Source organism: Pagrus major, chromosome 3 (genome assembly GCF_040436345.1).
Source record: "Pagrus major chromosome 3, Pma_NU_1.0".
NCBI lineage: Eukaryota > Metazoa > Chordata > Actinopteri > Spariformes > Sparidae > Pagrus > Pagrus major.
In genome coordinates this window covers 10,967,067-10,984,856 of record NC_133217.1, presented here as the reverse complement: position 1 = coordinate 10,984,856, position 17,790 = coordinate 10,967,067, and the positions used below count along the sequence as shown (strand labels likewise).

General features: G+C 38.5%; 1 protein-coding gene across 1 annotated transcript in view; it reads right to left on the bottom strand.

The window, feature by feature from the left end:
* Positions 1 to 887: 887 nt before the first annotated feature.
* Positions 888 to 17,790, bottom strand: part of vps50 (VPS50 EARP/GARPII complex subunit) — a 103,855-nt gene continuing 86,952 nt past the window's right edge. Inside the window, exons 23-28 of the mRNA XM_073463481.1 lie at positions 14,269 to 14,417; positions 10,486 to 10,582; positions 9,580 to 9,738; positions 6,378 to 6,499; positions 2,653 to 2,842; positions 888 to 2,552 (exon numbers count right to left, since the gene is read on the bottom strand). Of these exons, the coding sequence (XP_073319582.1) occupies positions 2,433 to 2,552; positions 2,653 to 2,842; positions 6,378 to 6,499; positions 9,580 to 9,738; positions 10,486 to 10,582; positions 14,269 to 14,417 (837 nt within the window). The 3' untranslated portion in view covers positions 888 to 2,432. The remainder of the gene's footprint in view (positions 2,553 to 2,652; positions 2,843 to 6,377; positions 6,500 to 9,579; positions 9,739 to 10,485; positions 10,583 to 14,268; positions 14,418 to 17,790) is intronic.

Below are 17,790 nucleotides of genomic sequence, written 5' to 3'. Positions count from 1 at the left end.
CAGGGTCCCTACGGAAGCCCTGAAGGGCAAGTGACAGAATTATTTTCTCTGGTGATCCATTTTATAAGTCTGAAAATTGTTTTTCTTGTGTGGAACAGTGAAGGAAAAAAAAACCTTACAATTTCTTTTTCTCCTGTCAAAACTTTTTTTTCCACTTTGTTTAAAAAATGGGAGTAGAATTAATAGGTTTCATGAATGAAATTTTTCTTTTTCCACTTGGTTTCACACAAGAAAAACAATGTTGAAACTGAGAAAGAAACGGGAGAGAAAAACAATTTCAATCAGACTTATAAAATGGATCACCAGAGAAAGGAATTTTGTCACTTGCCCCTCAGGGCTTCTGTAGGGACCCTGAGTGAGGATGTACTACTTCTGGGTCTTTTACACATTTGCAATAAAATGTTACTCAACCATTTAACACAACAGCCTCTACCTCAATATCCCATTTGTGTATGTTTCATCGATGAAAGATGGCTTTAAACATAAGACTCGAGCCACACTGGAACCCCGAGTTGAACACTGCTGGAGATGTTTGGTAGCTCAGTCCAAAAAAAAGTTTTGTGTATATTTTTTTCTAGAACAGAAAACAGTGAGTCATCAAAGTTTTGAGTCCTACAGAGCTCTCTCAGTTCAACCTGATCAGTAGGCTCCTCCTAAATAGGAAGGCTGAGGGCTTGTAACCACATAGGGGGCCACATTAATTGCTCTGACAGCATCCTGCTCCTGGCCGAGGAAAGCATCATTAGGATGGACGGCAGCGCTGCTGAAAGCCAACATTTGTGTATTCTGATGACCTCAGGTTAAAGATTTTAAAGGTTGGATATGATTTATAGATTATGCAGTTTGTTTATGGCACTGTTAGAAGAAAACTGACAGTACAGTAGGAGTCCATTATTAGTGTGTTTATTATGTTAGAATCATTTTGGTTCAATCTACAGTTCCAACACTGATTACTGATTTTCACTATAGTGCACTTGACCCTTAACATAACTGGACAATGTTTAAATATTTGCTATTAGCTTCAGTAGATAAGTTACAAGATACTGAGAGGTGATAAATGACAGCACACACCCTGCAATTATCATATAAAAACCCAAAAACAAGACACAAAGCAAGAAATAAATACAGACGTTGTTCAAAACATTCACATTTACAGTATTCTTCTTGGAATAGATGCACACAAAATATGAAACTGTATGAAAACTGTTTTACTTCATTGTTTTTTTTCCCCTTTAACAGTAAATCAATCTGCGCTCTTGGCAGGTCTGGTCAAGTTAAACTAATGGAGATGAATGGAGGGGGAGCTTTAAAGCTTTGGGGGAAAGCTCTTATAGTTGACACAGTTCAACTACTAACTCATGAGACATCACACAATCAGTGCCCGACTGCACGAAACAGAAAAAATAAACCAACATATCCCTACTCAAGAGAATCACAGAGTCTTTCAAAACCTCACCCAGGCACAGTAAAATCATTTCCTCCTCAGATATGACAAATGGCCAACAATCAAATGTAGCTGGTGCAGATTTACTACATTTTAACGCCAACAACAACAATTTATATTATTTTCAGATGATCATTATATTAGATTTATGTCATTAATGGAACAAACAAACAAAACAAAGAAGCAGAACATCCAGTCAGGCACTGCAAATACCCTGAAGTGAAATAATATACAGAAAACACACGGGCTGGAATGATTTATAATGGTGTGACAAATAAACCAAATCTTATCAGGGGGCACATTCAATCATGTGACGAAGTTTAAACCACTACAGACTGTTCTTGGATCTGTATTTAGGACGTATTTACCACAAAACTTAACATACCTATCAAATTTAGCAGCTCATTAATGTTCACTCATTTGCTTTCTTTTTATAATCCCAAGGAGGAAGTCGTATCGGACTCTGACCACATGGTCATGCTACACTTTACACATTACAGTGAGTTCTTGTATCTGAAGTCTGAAAATCATACTCAAGATCTGTCCCTCATGGTCGCTGAAGCTACTGAAACTGTTGTGGTTGTGGAAATTTTGCAGGAAAACTTCATAAGCGGCAAGTTTGTCCAATGAAAATGTGACATGCATTACATCTACTGTATGCATCGAGTAACTGCAGCATGCTCGCGTGAATGTTTTAGTATTTATGTCCATCAGCACGACACAAGGTGCAGTTTGTGTTTCTGACCACATAAGGATAGTAGATTAACAGATAATTAGCATTTGGCTAACATATTTGCTTTAAACTCATGTATACAGTTGCTCTACTTCTGTATGTACTGTACAGCTCCATGAACACACCACAACATGAACGCTGTAAACTGGAAATGAAGACATTCTAACGCTGAGCTCCACTGTGGGAGTTTCCTCTGTTGGGAGTGTCTGTTTCTGTGGCTGGTTGATAGGTTCAGGGTCTGCTCCGGTCATCAGTCTATCTCTTGGGTCTGTCAATGTCGTCGATGGCCGCCAGAAGTTTCTGACGAGCCTTCTTGTTTATATGAGAGCCCAGACAAACATTCACCAAGTTGGCTAGCTGCTTCATGGAGTACTCCTGCACAAAGACACGAGTCGGTCAGCAAAAGAAGAAATGCAGACGGAAAACAAAATGACTGATTAAATAAAACTTTATTTTCAGTGCTTCCTTGTCTCACCCTGTGATTCTTGATAAACTGCTCCATGTCATTCTCCGTCAGGTAATAGGCCTTGATGTAAGTCTCGACGAACTCTTTATCAGGGATGGGTCGCAGGTCGGTCAGCTTCTCCAGCTTCATGAGGAACTGTTGGAAGTCCAGCTGCATCAGGGCCCGGCCCTCGTTGCTGCATTTCTTCACGTTAGCATAGCTACAGTAGAGGACAAAACAGTAGAGGGGAACAGAGGAGATTAGCGTTGCGCAAATTATTCATGTTAGGACATTACTGGAAAGTATGGAGGCAAATTGCTGCCATGCCAGAGAAAGAAAAAGGTGGTGAGTTTGTATTTCGTAATAACATCCTGCATGGTATGTTTTTAAAAACAAGTGTCAAATCTTTTTATTGATAAAAATCACAAGAGTTATATTTCAATAAATGTACTATTTGTATGTATGATACCTATAATAGTTAAATTTGCATGTCACACATTTCATTTAAGCCTATAATGTAGCATAGACAGAGCAGTCTACATTAACTTTATGTGTTTTCCTTTGTATTTTATGTATGATACCTTGTTTGTGTTACATGTTATTTATGGTTTTATATTTTTGGTCCCTGCATGTGTTGGACTAAATGTGTGTTTTTTATGGTTTGTTTTACCTGCCTTTCCTTTTGTCTTATTTCGTGAATATTAAAGTAAATAACGTGTTTATGAGAGAATCAATAAAAGGTTTAGGAGAAGGACATTTTACTACACACACATTCCATTCAAACATCACATACTATCTTTTCCTGGAGTAAATAAAGTGCTTGTATCTTAACATATGCCTTACAATGAACTATTCATATTATTTTGTTTTTGTTTGTTTGTTTTAATGTGATGTCTTTAACATATTCATATATTCTGGAGAGGACATTTGTTGTTTTTAATGTGTACAAATAGGTTATATTATAAAAAAACATACAACTAAAAATGAAAGAAGAAAATGTATGTAAGATATTTATTTTAGACCTTATGTGTGTGTCTGTGTGTGTCCTCTATTAAACATGGTGTCGTAATGGTCCACACAGCTGTCAGTAAACGTGTGTGTGGGCCAGAGTACACATATATTTCAGTGTGTGTTTGTGTTTGTTATGAGTGTGTTTGTGTTTGTTATGAATGTGTTTGGCAGAGGGAACCGTTGTCCACTGGCGGGGTCAGTGTGTGTGTGTGTGTGTGACATCTCTCGTGCATTAACACACCACACAGACAGGTCTGCTCTCTGCAAACTCTGTCTCACACTTCAGCTTTTCTCTCCTCTGTTTCCATTTTCTGCCTCACACTCTCTCTCTCTTTCATCACCTCTGTCATCCACTCCCTCTCTTTTTTGCCTGTCGGGCCTGCCAGAGTTCGGTGCTGAGTGTTTGAGCTTCGCCTCAAAATGCTAACGGAGCCATTTCTGCGACTCTCTAAGGGGAGACGAGCGCTGGACAGAGAAATTGAATAACAGGCTGAGCGAGTCGGAGTACAAACAAACAAATATGACCACTACATCTTGGCGCGCCAGAGGGGTGGGAGATTTGTGTGTGTGTGTGTGTGTGTGTGTGTGTTCGGAGGGAGAGCAAAGAAGAAAGGCTGCAACAGCGGCTTAAATTTGCACAGCATTGCAGTCGTAAAGGGCAATTTGTGCGTTGGAAAGAGTTCAAAAGTTCTCTTACGCAACGGGAAGAAAAGTGCTCAGCAAATGTGTTGGGAGCTAAATACGCTCCCTTTTCTCAGTGGGTAAGGGGCAGGTCTTCCACCTATGCTAAATGTCCAGTGTTCTCGTTACTTCTTAAAACACAAGCAAAAAACCCACTTAACAAACTTTTGTTTTTGACCTTAACCATTTCCTGCGCTTTTACAACCCCACCTACACTCTCACTTGCCTTCAACAGGGAGACAATTTCTTGTTCCCAATCAAATCTGTGTTACCTCACGATAATCGGCAGCTGTTAGCGTCTCCCTTCATCACTGACCGTCTGATCAGATTTTATTTTATTTTTTTAAATCACACCTTCCTTCTAAAAACCCATTTCGCACATTCACTCAACACACTGAGTGAGGAAACGGCAGGGATGCAGGTGCTGAGAAAAAAAAAAACGCTCTGTCGCTCTGTCACTTATCACAACCCACATCTCCGGCTTACAAGGGAGAAAGTGGAAAAATGCATTACAATTGATGTGTCAAGAGCGTTTTACGGTTTGCACAAGGACTGTGTCATGTGATTCCCTGATGGGCGTTTGGTGAAGCTGGAGAGATGCGACACCGATGGTTTGCCAGCGTGAGGAGGGATGGAGATGGCAGGAATTTAGAGTGGTTTTCTGAGGGGATTACTCCAGAACTTGGCAACAGAGTCCTCAGATTTCTCATGTATTGTAGGTTCGTCATGCTCAGGGAAGAATCTTTCTTTTATGAATTTATGATGTGCAGATGTTCACACTGAGGGATAAAGAGACCCAAAAGAGGTGAAAAGATTCCACTTGGCCTTGATCAGTGTCTTCCCTGAAAGGATGCAATGGATGAGAGTGGAGGGGGGGGGTGCCTCAGATCCCTGTGATGCAGTAACTCACGCATGCTGTTGGTACGTGTACACAACACAAGCTTAGGGACGGCATTTACAACTCTGGGAGATCTTTTCAAGCCAAAATACACCATCCCACAGGTCAGCACTGTATTTAGCATGGTTATGTTACTGTTGGAAATAATTCATGATTCTAATCTGATTCATTTCAGCAGTCTTTGTGTTTTGTGCACATTTCCTTCCTCCTTGCAGCACAATATCAGGCAGTATCAACTTGAGTAGTGTTAAATTGCTTCCTGAATAGCTGCTAAAAGATATCCTAAATAAATATTTTATACACAAAAGCTTACTGCTGACAGAGGATTTTACTATACTGAAAAACTATCAATAATTTATAGTTGTATTCAATGGTTTTGGGTCTATATTTAAGAAAAAAAAGTATGTAATCAGGTAGGGGCTGCTATCCACCATGATTAAAATATATTTCAACACTGTACAAATGCATTTATAACAAAGATGTTTACAATACATTTGACCCTCAGACCTTTTACTGCTTGAATTTGTGACAACAGTCCTGCTCAAACATGAATATGTACATGTATTTGTAGATATAAAGAGATGGATGTTACTTGCGTGGGCCAGCCTGGTGTGACAAAATCAACCAAGGGCAAACTGCAGTCTGGACTATCCAGTCTGACACTTTAAGTGCTCTTAGCCGGAAACAAAAAGAAATGCACAAAGTGTCCTAAACAAAACTGACACAAAGTGTGCAGTCCATCTTGCTCAGGTAAAGTTACAGGAACTGCAGTCAAACTTGTTCCAACTCCTTCTGCTTCTAAATCTTACTAAAATCTATAAAAAATAAATAAAAAATCCATTTACTATACAGGTAAAACACATTATTCCCCTTTTCTCAATATTAATATTGATATTTGATTTTGTTGCCTAGTCCTAGCATTTACTATGAAGTGCTATTGTTGTCTTTTTCTGGTTTTAAAGGCTGCATTACAGTAAAGTGATAAAGTTTTCTGAACTTATCAGACTGTGTGTGTGTGTGTGTGTGTGTGTGTGTGTGTGTGTGTGTGCGTGTATATATATATATATATATATATATATATTCAATATTATATTGAGGCCATATCACCCAGCCTTAGGCTGCACACATCCCCTTGATGCTGAAGGGGTTTTATATGACTCCTTACCCTTCTACAAGAGTCCTGTTAGCCAGGCGGATGCAGTGCTCCCACAGGACGTTGGACACAGGCAGAGGGATGCGCACATGTCTGGAAACATCTCCCAGCCGCTTGTTAAATTGCTCAAACTCCTGGGAAGGTGGAAGACAAAGCACAGGAGAACCCATTCATGAGTTAACTAGAGGATAACAAAAAAGTGGCAGAAATAAATGATGTTCAGGAGGTGGACTTTTTCAAATTGGTTTCTTTGAAACTTGTTTTATTAAGACATATCCATAATATCTAAAGGTAAACACATTTATCAGCCGCAGGCAAAAACAGGAAACAAGCCACGATGGGACCAGTGCAACTTTGGTTTTCCCAAGTGGAAGATAAACAACATGAAAGTCTTTATGTAAAACAACATTAATGTATTTCCTCTGACTTGCTCTCAGCTACTCTGTGTTGCTGGATGATGCCCAACATCCCCAAATCTGCATGGAGAAGCTGAGTTAGGAGTTAGAAAAATACCTTATACTGTGAACTGCACAACCCAATTATTTACAGTCTGCAGAACAAACTGCACCCGGTATCTTTATCAATCTCTTTTTATACATACTTTGGTATGTATAGTGGTGGTATAAGTAAATCAGATCAATGAGGCTAAATGATTTTTTCCCTGGAGTAAGCAGCACAGTAAGACATACTGTTATTGTAATGCAACTCTACTTTAACTAAACAAGTTCAATGATTTTACAGTCTGGAATGATGGACACAACATCCTGATGGACTCAACAGACAGGGGAAGGAAATATGAATCCACCAAACCACAAATCATGAGTTACAACAAATCAATTGAACGCTGCTGAATACTTCACTGAGAACATCCAAACCAGATTCTTTCATTTACTTCTTCAGCTCTCACAGTCATCCATACAGCCTATGGGTTCCTTTAATTTATGGCTTTTGACACCTTTTGTAATGAATAATAGATTCATTGTCAACCATGAAATTAATTGACCACTATTTTAATAATCGATCGATCCATTTGAACACTTTTTTAAGAAAACAGAATTAGCTGATTCTGGATCTCAAATGTCGTAGTAGTAGAAGAGGAAGACGAAGAAGGAAAAAAAGAAGAAGAGGAAGTAGTAGAAGAAGAAGAAGAAGAAGAAGAAGAAGAAGAAGAAGACGAAGACGAAGACGAAGACGAAGAAGAGGACAAAGAAGAAGACGAAAAAAGACGAAGACGGCGTAGAAGAAGAACAAGAACAAGAACAAGTCAGCTCTGCTGTGCAGATTGATGCAACTTGCTTGTAGCCATTAAATCTCAAGAAGGGGTTTGAGTTCTGCCAAACATCTGAAATGCACTCACTGCACTCTGTTCAATTATGGATGATATTATACAATTATGATATTATGTTGCTGTGTATAGGGAACAAATTGAACTACATAAGGACTGTACATAAATATGATGGATGTATCTCAGGAGGTGTGTTTGCAAATATATGCCTGACGTCTTTAATTCACACTGCATCTCCTTAAAAAATGAACCTGGATTTTAAGGCGTACACAACTGCCATTCATTTTGCAGCCAAGAATGAAATGGCATTCATTCACAAACAAGTCCCACAATAGTTTCTGACTCTAGCATTTTGTCAATGAAGTCATTCTAAGGGCTGCCGCATTTCCTTGCCACTTTATATGCAAATCAATGCCATTGTTGAATGCCAGTGATCAACTGAATTCATGAATAAAATATTCTCCTGACTGCAGTGCACAATATGTAGCACAGTATTTTAAATCAATGCACATATGCATTATGAGTGTCTGACAAGTTGGCAGAGGAGGCTATTAGAGCCTGATGGGGAAAAGTACATGGAAGTTGTAATTTGCATCATGTCAGTCCATCAGCTGGGACATTTTGACACGGTTCGGCATTTAAACCAGGCCAGTGAGACGCACATTTTCAACTTAGGGAGTTTAGCTCATAAGCTAAATTAGTTAGAATAAACTGTCGAGCTGCAAACAAAGATCAAGTCTTTTCAGGAATTCCAAAGGTGAGTTTCGTTTTTCAGAAGCAGATAACTTTGAGCTATGACTGGATGTGTAGAAATGTATCAATCTAATCCAACAACATCTGTGTTTTAAAGTGTGATGTAATTAACAGCTTTCTAAGACATGCTGATGCATACATGGGGATTTGTTTTGCTTTGCTCCTCGTCTGTTCAGGATTTCACACCGCAGCAAGCACCTGAGACCTCTCTGCCTCTGTCTAGTGCTGCGTGTCCTTCCAGCCCATGCAAAATGTATGACTGGATAAGTGGCCAGCGTGCATAAAGAGACACACTTAGTGGAAAACTTCCACTTCCAAAAATATGTCTGCAACCAGCGGGCGCACGACTTTAACAAAGCTGAAACTTCAGGAGAGATCTGCATTCAACTCTTGACAGCTCAACTATGTTCTAAATTATTCAGCTCATCCCAAATAATTGATATTGAATCATGAATTTAAACTCAAGAGAGGCAAAAAAAGAACTTTAAGTGGGATAAAGGGTAATGTTTTATGTAGATGGCACGGATGTTAAAACAATGTATTTCACAAGTACAACAAAAAAAAAACGTGAGGAAAATCTGTGCTAGATTAAAGTAAGTCTATTTCAGCTGCTTTCTGTGTGTACTACTTTTTAATAATGTGGATATTACATGCCATGAGAGGGCTGCGGTGGACAGGATAGTTAGTATTTGATTGGTACAATTCTGAACTTATCCTCAATGTATAATACACTGCAACAGCAAAAAGGGATACCAATCGTCTTGGTATTATCATTTATATTCAACTGACAAAGAGTTTTAGTGGCATAGATGATGCAACAGTCTAAATGACGGGATGTTTGCATATTATCTCTACAAAATGTGAGGAAAAAATGTCACAGTGAAGTCTCCATCCTTGTCTTAATGCAACACAAATTAGGATTAAATATGCAGCACTGCACACTTATTACAACCCTGGATAATACATTAGCTATAAACATTAAAAAACTTGATAATATTTCACTGCCCCAGAGATGAAAAAAATGCAATTAATGTTGCTTCACTGACTCCATTTCCATCGTCTTCAAAATCAAAAGAGTGGCAAATCAGTTTCTAACTATCAATAAACCACACAGCTCCAGAACAGCACATCACATGTTGCATGGAAAGTCACCAATACATTTCTATGCAGCGTTACCTTTAACAGGACGTCCACATAAACATTATGCTGCGACATTATCTCCCTTATGTCCCATTTGACTCCAGCCATCAGGAGCAACATTTGTTCGTAGTCGATGGCCTTGGCTGCAACAATCCAGTATATTGGTTTTCGAAGCTCACTGGCTGTAGACACCGTCTGAGAGAACAAAGGGAGAATAAATGTTTGTATGTTCTGGAACGTTACATAAGCAGTGAACAGCCATGAAGCAGACAAGAAGTCAGGTTCTCTTCTGAGATAAACATGCTGTGCAGGTAACATGACGTCATCGCTTGCACAATATTTCCTGGAGTGAAATTGTAGGACGTGACATTCATTTAATGTTTGGGGAAAACAGACCTGTCTGTGTACCTAACATTTCAAATGTCAAGCAAAAAAAAAGAAAGAAAAGAAAATACTGGGAGAGAGCTGCCTGCGTAGTTATGAGTGACAGACAATTTTCTGAACAGTTAGGAGAGAGAGTTTTAAAAAGAAAAGTAAACGGCAGAGTGATGGTTACCAAGTACGGAGTGGATGCAACGGGAGTATTTTTTCAGAGCACTTCAAATAAAAGATACTTTGCTCGTCTCACTGGATGTTTTAATTAATGCACAATGACTTCGAAAGATATGCGGATATTCGATTAAAATTAAGCTTCAGAAGTACATAACAAGCTTGCAAAGTAATCGACTCATACATTGGTAATTATACTCAACTGGGCTCTTACACAATACATGTGGTAGTAGGTTATACACAGATTATTAACAGCGATTCGTACAAATTTTGATTGTATGACACACTGACCATAGTCAGATGTTTGGTACAACCCTGCCTTTAGCTGACAGTGATGGCATGATTATCAGATCCTGTAATTGCATAGACTTTAGAGAGAAGGTGCAAGAATACCTGGGAATAAAACTGTTGCAGGAAGGGCTTCTTGGCTGCTGGCATCATCGTGTCCAGGTGGGACTGGAGGGATTCAAACTGCTCAGCCAGAAACACACTGAAAAAAAAAAACCCAGAAACAGCCATTTAATACAGGGCGGTGGGAGCATGTGGTCTGGCGCTGCACACGGCAATTAAAGTAACATCAGCTTTAGTTAATAATCACTACAAAAACGAGACATGATAATTTTGTCTTTGAGATTCTGCGTGAGGGCTTTGAATTGGAACAACTAACAATTAGAGATTGTCTTCATCACAAAACAACACCTTACATCTTTATGCCAGACAGATTACTTGATCCGTTAAGCTTCTAATATTAAAGCAACATACTTGACAGGAAAGAGAAACCACGAGGTGAAGTCTTTGATTCCTTTAGATGTTACCTATGTTAATTTGATCATGTGAATGGAGAAGAAATGCTGCACAACCTGGAGGCATGTATGTACATTCATTACCCTCTGGGCATTTTCTGTTGCACTTGTCCATTCTCCACAGTTGCTGCCATCTAATTTCTCCCTTGTGGGCATTACAGATTAATGCAATAAATAATTAATATGAACCGACTCCAGTGCTGTCACAACATAAATTGTCCCTCGACTCTTTGGACATGGCGCACTTTGTCAAAACCAGTTTGAAATCTTCATTTCTCACCTCACAAGGCAAATTATCATTCATGTCCAATGAATCAGGCAGCAGTTTTCAAAAAACACAGTCTTTGAAAAACACAGAGGCCAAGTCAAAATAGCAGAAAAATAAATACAAAACAAAAAAAAATCAATGCTGACAGAAGTAATACCCTGATTCCTCTGTGAATCGAGCTCTGACTAAATAAAGACCTTCTGACTCGGGCTGATCGATGGCTCTCAAGTGTCACACTAAATTACGAAATAAAGGGAGCAAGTCTGAGTGGACTGAAGTTCAGGGTTGTGTCCGGAGTTTAACAAAGCATGACTGCTGCAATACAGCACGGCTCACAAACTGACTTCTTTACAGATCCAGGTCGAAAACAACACAAATGATGAGACGGTTGACTTTGAGAGAAGAAAACGAGTTAACAGGACCAAACCTTGTGCTCCATGAGTGCCCACCACATTCTGTACAGCCCCTTGAAACCAAATTTTGTTTGAAGTCAACAATAGAGTCACTGGGAGTGAAAACGACACCATCGCTCTGAGCATCTATCCTCCTGTTCCTCTATCAGCCGATACGATCTGGGAGTCATGATGGTATGGTAACATTTTTGATAAAGAGTAGTTTTCACAAGGACATTTCACACTTGTCTTTTCTGGACAAACAATATAATGGCGACCCTGTTTCTACACTACTATAACATATATCTTTTGTATTCCCTTACGAGTTATTGGCTGACATAACCCTTTCATGATTACAATTTCACATGTGAATTCAATATTTTCATATGTGTTTGTCTACTTTGACATGTGAACTAAAATTTTAACATGTAGAAAAAAACTGTCAACTGTATAGTTTCATAAGTTTCACACGTGAAATTACAGTACAATCAAATGTGATTAGCTTTCTTTCACATGTGGATTTAGAATTTCCACATGTGGAAACAAAACATGGCACTTGAAATCAGAGGATATTTGCTCCTTCCCATGTGAATTCTACATTTTCACATCAACCCGGTATTTTCACTTGTGAACTGAAATTGTAACCTATGAAAATAAAATAACAAATTTTTACATATATAAATGAAAATATAGTTCCTCATGTGAATTACATACTCATGAGCAACATTTTATAATAACCATGACTAATAAATGGTTAACTTATAGTTAATTAAACTAATAAATGAAATGTTTTATAAATAATTTATTAACCAACTGTTTATTGTTAAGTAATGCTTTGTTAATGGTTAGTTAGTACCATGCAAGTCATCTATAAACATTATTTGGACACTTATGACTGATGCTTATAAACCTTTACAAATGCTTGAAAAATGGTTTATAAAGCAAGTCATTCTTTATTAACAGTGAAATAACTATTAACTAAAGTTTAATTACCTAAACATTTACCATTCATTCATGATGTTTGTTATACACGGGTACCAAAATAATACATCTTAATTGATATTTTATAGTCAGTTTTTATTCAAATTAGAAAATATATGTTCATTATGAATTTTAAAAGGGAGGATTATATGATTATAAAGAATGTAAGTAACAGTTATAGCTTAATCAATCAACAGCTGTTTTCTCCACATTTCTTTTCCCACTATTTATGACCATAAAAAGCTGAAGTCAGTATTTTTTAAAACTACAATCTAAAAAGACTAAAAATCTGAAAATCATGAGCTGTAGGTAAGGTGTAAGCAATTTTCAATCCCAGCATGGCTGATTTACCTAATACCAGTAATTAAGATATTTGAGTTCAAGAGCTGGCTACGCTGATGCTCCACAAACAGACCATCTGTAATGATGCTGCATGGCAGTGAAAACTGGAAACTCCAGCAGAAATCTTAATATTAAAAGCAGGACTGAATATTAATAAGAGCTGTCCGGTTAACACAGAAAGTGAGAGCTCTGCACTGAACACAGCCAGCACCCCGTACATGAGCCCAGTGGACATTTGTTCTTTTCGTGGAGCAGAGAAAATCACATTAAGGTTAGCTGGAACAGCTTGTGTTTACCTCGGCAACATAGTGCAGTACTGGGGATAAGAGCACATCCTGCAGTTCACACTTATCTGATCACACTTCTATAAATAAGAAAGCTGAACAACAGCGAGAGAGGTAAACAACAGCGAGAGGGGCATCTTAAACAGCTCTAATCTTTCCTCTTTTTGATCGGATGATGTTTAAAAACGGCATATGCTGAAGATGTCAGAAGTTCTCACAATACACAGTAAGGTGAGCTGCCTTTTCTAATAACATCTTTTCAAACGGAAAATCTTTTCATGCTGTTCTGACCTGAATAAAGTCTGTCTCCTTTCACCCCAGGGAATCTTTTCCTTTCAAACTTTACCCAAGAAACATCTTCACCTCCACACTTTAGCTCTTTCACTTTCATTATTCTTCGGAGCTTGTTCCCTGCCCATGATACATGAAAAATCTTTGTGTGAGAGAGTGTGAGCCTATTCAGCATCTTTGCAGCAGTGTCATCTGCGCCTTTCGGTTCCAGACTTTATTCATAAGGCTGTTGTACACTGCAGACTTTACGGGGACCAAGAGTTGTCAGCACTGACAATAGTTGGGCTTCATTATGTAATTATGGATGTATGTAACAGACAAAGATAGAGTGGAAGAATAACCACACAGACAAAGAAAGAAATTCTATTTAGGGCTAAAAGTCTCACTTTCTATTTCAATAATCCTTTTTTTTTATCTTTCTTAATTTAAGCTTTATTGATGTGAACGTTGAAAACAATGATGCCACACAAACACATGCTGCACGTAGCACAAATCTTTGATGGCCAGACTGTGTATCAATGCCTGATGAGATTATGAGCACCTTGAGGCGAGGCAGTGAGCCAGAACCAGCTCCTTAACTTGATCAGAGAAAACGCTTTGATGAACATAACTGCCAAGTTACATCACGCTGCCTGGACACACAAGTGACGACATGAAACAAGCCATGCTGTCATAATCTTTTCCCCCCATATCACACTGATAAATACCAATACCACTGTGTAAGTACTTTTATTATTGCATACTTTATGATTATGTATCAAGACAAAGTTATTTGTTTTTATTTAGTTTTTTACTGGAGTGTAGAGAGTACTCACAGAGACTCAGTCGCCACCACCCTCTGTGCCAGCCCGTAGAGAGTCCCACTGTTGGTGAGGACCACCATTTGGCTGAGATGGGGGCTGGGCACCTTCTCCTTCCTGTCCTCTGCTGGGCCGTGGACACCTGCGTTCTCCCCCACTGCCTCCTGAAAGACAAAGAGGAAGACGGGCAAGTCATCAAGCAGACTGAAAAACGTACATTCAGTTCATTTTTGCCTTTTCAGTTTTCAGAGACAGTTAGTAATTTGGGAATGAAGCATGAAATGGTTCAACTTTGATACCTGATTGCGTGGGTTGCTCAATCTGTTTCCAAGTTAATTTACTTTACTTTAATTTTATTTTAATTTAATTTCCAAGTTCCAATGATTATTATCATTAGAAGCATTAGAGACGTGCAATAACCAGGGATCAGAGGTAGCAATGGATAAAAAACTGAATTCTCTATATTCTTCTTTATTATATATAAAACTGCTGCTGTGGAAGAACTTTGTCCATCTGCTACTGTAACAGTTAACCTGACATAACAAATGTTTCACTTGCAAAACGAAGACAAAATGTAGATGTATGCTGGAAGGTAAGCCTAATCTGAAATTCAATCAACCTTGTGGAACTCGGGTTACATCCAAAGCACACACACTCTCAAATTCTGCTGACCGAACACTCCTCAACAGCAAGCATTTATCTTCCTTTTCATATTTTCCACTACACCTCTCCATCCAGCGGCCCTTTTATCCCTTCATTTGAAAAACAATTGAAATAGAAAAAGAAAGATTTCAACCTGAACCCCCTCGCATCAATCACAGTAATCTATATCATATACATAGAGAGCCATTGAGATTCGAAACAGGAGGGCAGATCATATTAGTTTCTATAAGGCGTGTCTAGATGACATGATGTATCACATTGGCATGTAGAGCTCTGTGGCTGTAAAGCCCCCTGAAACAGCCTCTGGCAGATCAATAGCAATCACACAGGTAATGAACGAATGGGAGCTGTTAATGTTGTACCACATCATCCACTTATATGCTGCACTCCTGTGCAATCTGGGTCTAATATCATGTACGCGCACCATTATTCCACACCACCAGTGGACCGCTTTTAGTGCTGGGACTGCACCAAGTACAGATGAGCTATTTTAGAATAAGAAAGTATGTAAATCAAAGCAAATGGTTACATCACTTCTAATTAATCTGAAAAACTGACAAGAACATTCATACAACATCAAAACTAGTGTGATAAAGGGCCTTTATGTCATCCGTTTATCATCACAGAAAACTAGAGAGAAAGCTAAAAATTGGCAAAGTCTGCTGTAAAACAGGCAGTGATGTTGTGAGAGGATGACTTCTTATGCTGCTCCAACACCAATCTATCCACTAAAATAAGAAATATAAACAGCAAACAGAACAAAAATGCACAGTTTGCAGCCCCGCTGACAATTTATGGTTCGGACCTGCTCGACTGATAGCGCCTCCTCCCATGTGAAAACTGCAACCTTTCCAAATCCGCCAAGTTATCTCTCTGCATTCGATCAAACCTTCACTGTTGCAGAAACCATTATCAGTCTGAAATAAAATTTTATCACATTTAGAAGATTAACGCTTGAATTATATTACGTTGACTGTACAGCAGAGGGAATCTAATGGCTTCCCTATGCAGGGTGTAATTTATCTCTCCCAGGAATGGCTCTCAGTAAATATAAACCCTGTTACTATTTAAATAATTATCATGAATAAAATAAACTATTGGATGGAATGAAACTCCACAGCACAGACGGTAAAATCAAATATCATGAGCCTTAATTAATAAGTGTTGTTTTTTTTTTTTTTTACATCTTAAACCAGAATTCATATCCGAACACAGTCTGAATCAATAGCAGCAAACTTCAAGAACTGAACTGAAAGGACAGGACGAAGAGTATAAATTGATCTTTTGTCCACGGCAGACTTTCTCTCCTCTGGCACGAGGTTGCAGAGTCCTTATCTGCGCTAAAACATCCACACTCTGAGCTTTATATAGACGAGTCTCCTGGAAGTGCAGTAATTCTAAACTCAGGGAGAACAATTGAAGCTCCAAATCAAAAAAATGCATTTTGTTGGTTTAAAAACATATTTATGTAACGATTAAAATGATAAACAAGGACAGTCCTCAACACTTCACCGCACATAAACATGACAAACATGCAGCGGTTATGGACTCAATCCAGAAAGGCCATTACTACCCACATTCAATTGTGACAAATGATTTAAGATTTGGATCATGATAAAAAAAAAACAATTGTTTAACTGCAGCGGCTGGTAGCAATTTGTTGACCGACCGAAACAGACACAAAAGCACAAAAAATACACAATGTAAGCAGGAAATTCTTGCATTTTTTCTTGTTTGTGTAATTCTAGTAATAATAGTTTAATTCAACATATGAAAAGAGTGGTGCTACAACTTTGGTCAAAACATGCAGCTGCACTCACAAATATATCATTCTTTTTACTTTCTGGTATTTAGCCATTCAAAATTCAAGTCTTTGACTGGTTTCTCCTCTTTGCTGCTGCTCGGGGACAATATGTTTGCAGGGGGTAGAAAAAGAAGCATGCAGAGAAATGCCTCTTCATTTGCAAGTGCACCCCGAGGAAGAGTTTTAATATGCCATTAATATGTACATGGTTGCTTTGAGTATTCTGTATTTGAACATGGCTTACAAGTTATGAAAAAGTCATCTTCAACAACCACCAGCACTGCTGCTGAGCTCTCATTTACATGTCTGCTCTATCTAACATTACACTGTGTAAGCTTTAAGTCTGCTGTATCAAACTGACTTATCATTTCTGCATTATGAAAGTCATGCTTGTAGCTGTATATTCTGCTTCGACTTAATCAAAACAATTAAACTTTGGTTGCGTCGGTCTGACATTACAACAAAGTCGGGTTTGGTCTATTTTTAATCACTCCACATGAGGCGTGACCTTTCATTGACTGCGGCCCTGCAGCATAAACACTCTATGCAAAAAAAGAAGGGAAAAAAAGGAAAAGGAGGCTTCTGTCGGGAGAAAAGTCGAGTTTCTTTTCCAACTGTGTACAACTCTGCAGGGATTCTTCAGGTAAAAGCAATGGCTGCTTGAAGAAAAAACATCCATGACATTTAGGATTTTATGTAATCGCTTTTCCAACTCCGAGGTGGGGAGGTGAGTGCAAGAACAATTTTAGACGTGCTACAAGCTTTGGCAGTTTGTAACATCCTGAACAGAATTCATCACCCGTTTGTGGTGACACGCACACGTAATGTGTTTAGGGCAGCAACTAATGAATATTTTCATTGTCAATTAATCTTTCGATCAGTTTCTCTATTTATCGCTTGGTTGTTTGGTCTAAAAATGTCAGAAAATGGTGAGAAATATTGATCACTTTTGTTCAAAACCAAGATGACGTCATACACTGTCTACAGTTGTCCACAACCCAAAGATATTCAGTTTATTGCCATAGTAGAAAATATTCACACTCATGAAGCTGAAATCAGAGAATATGGAA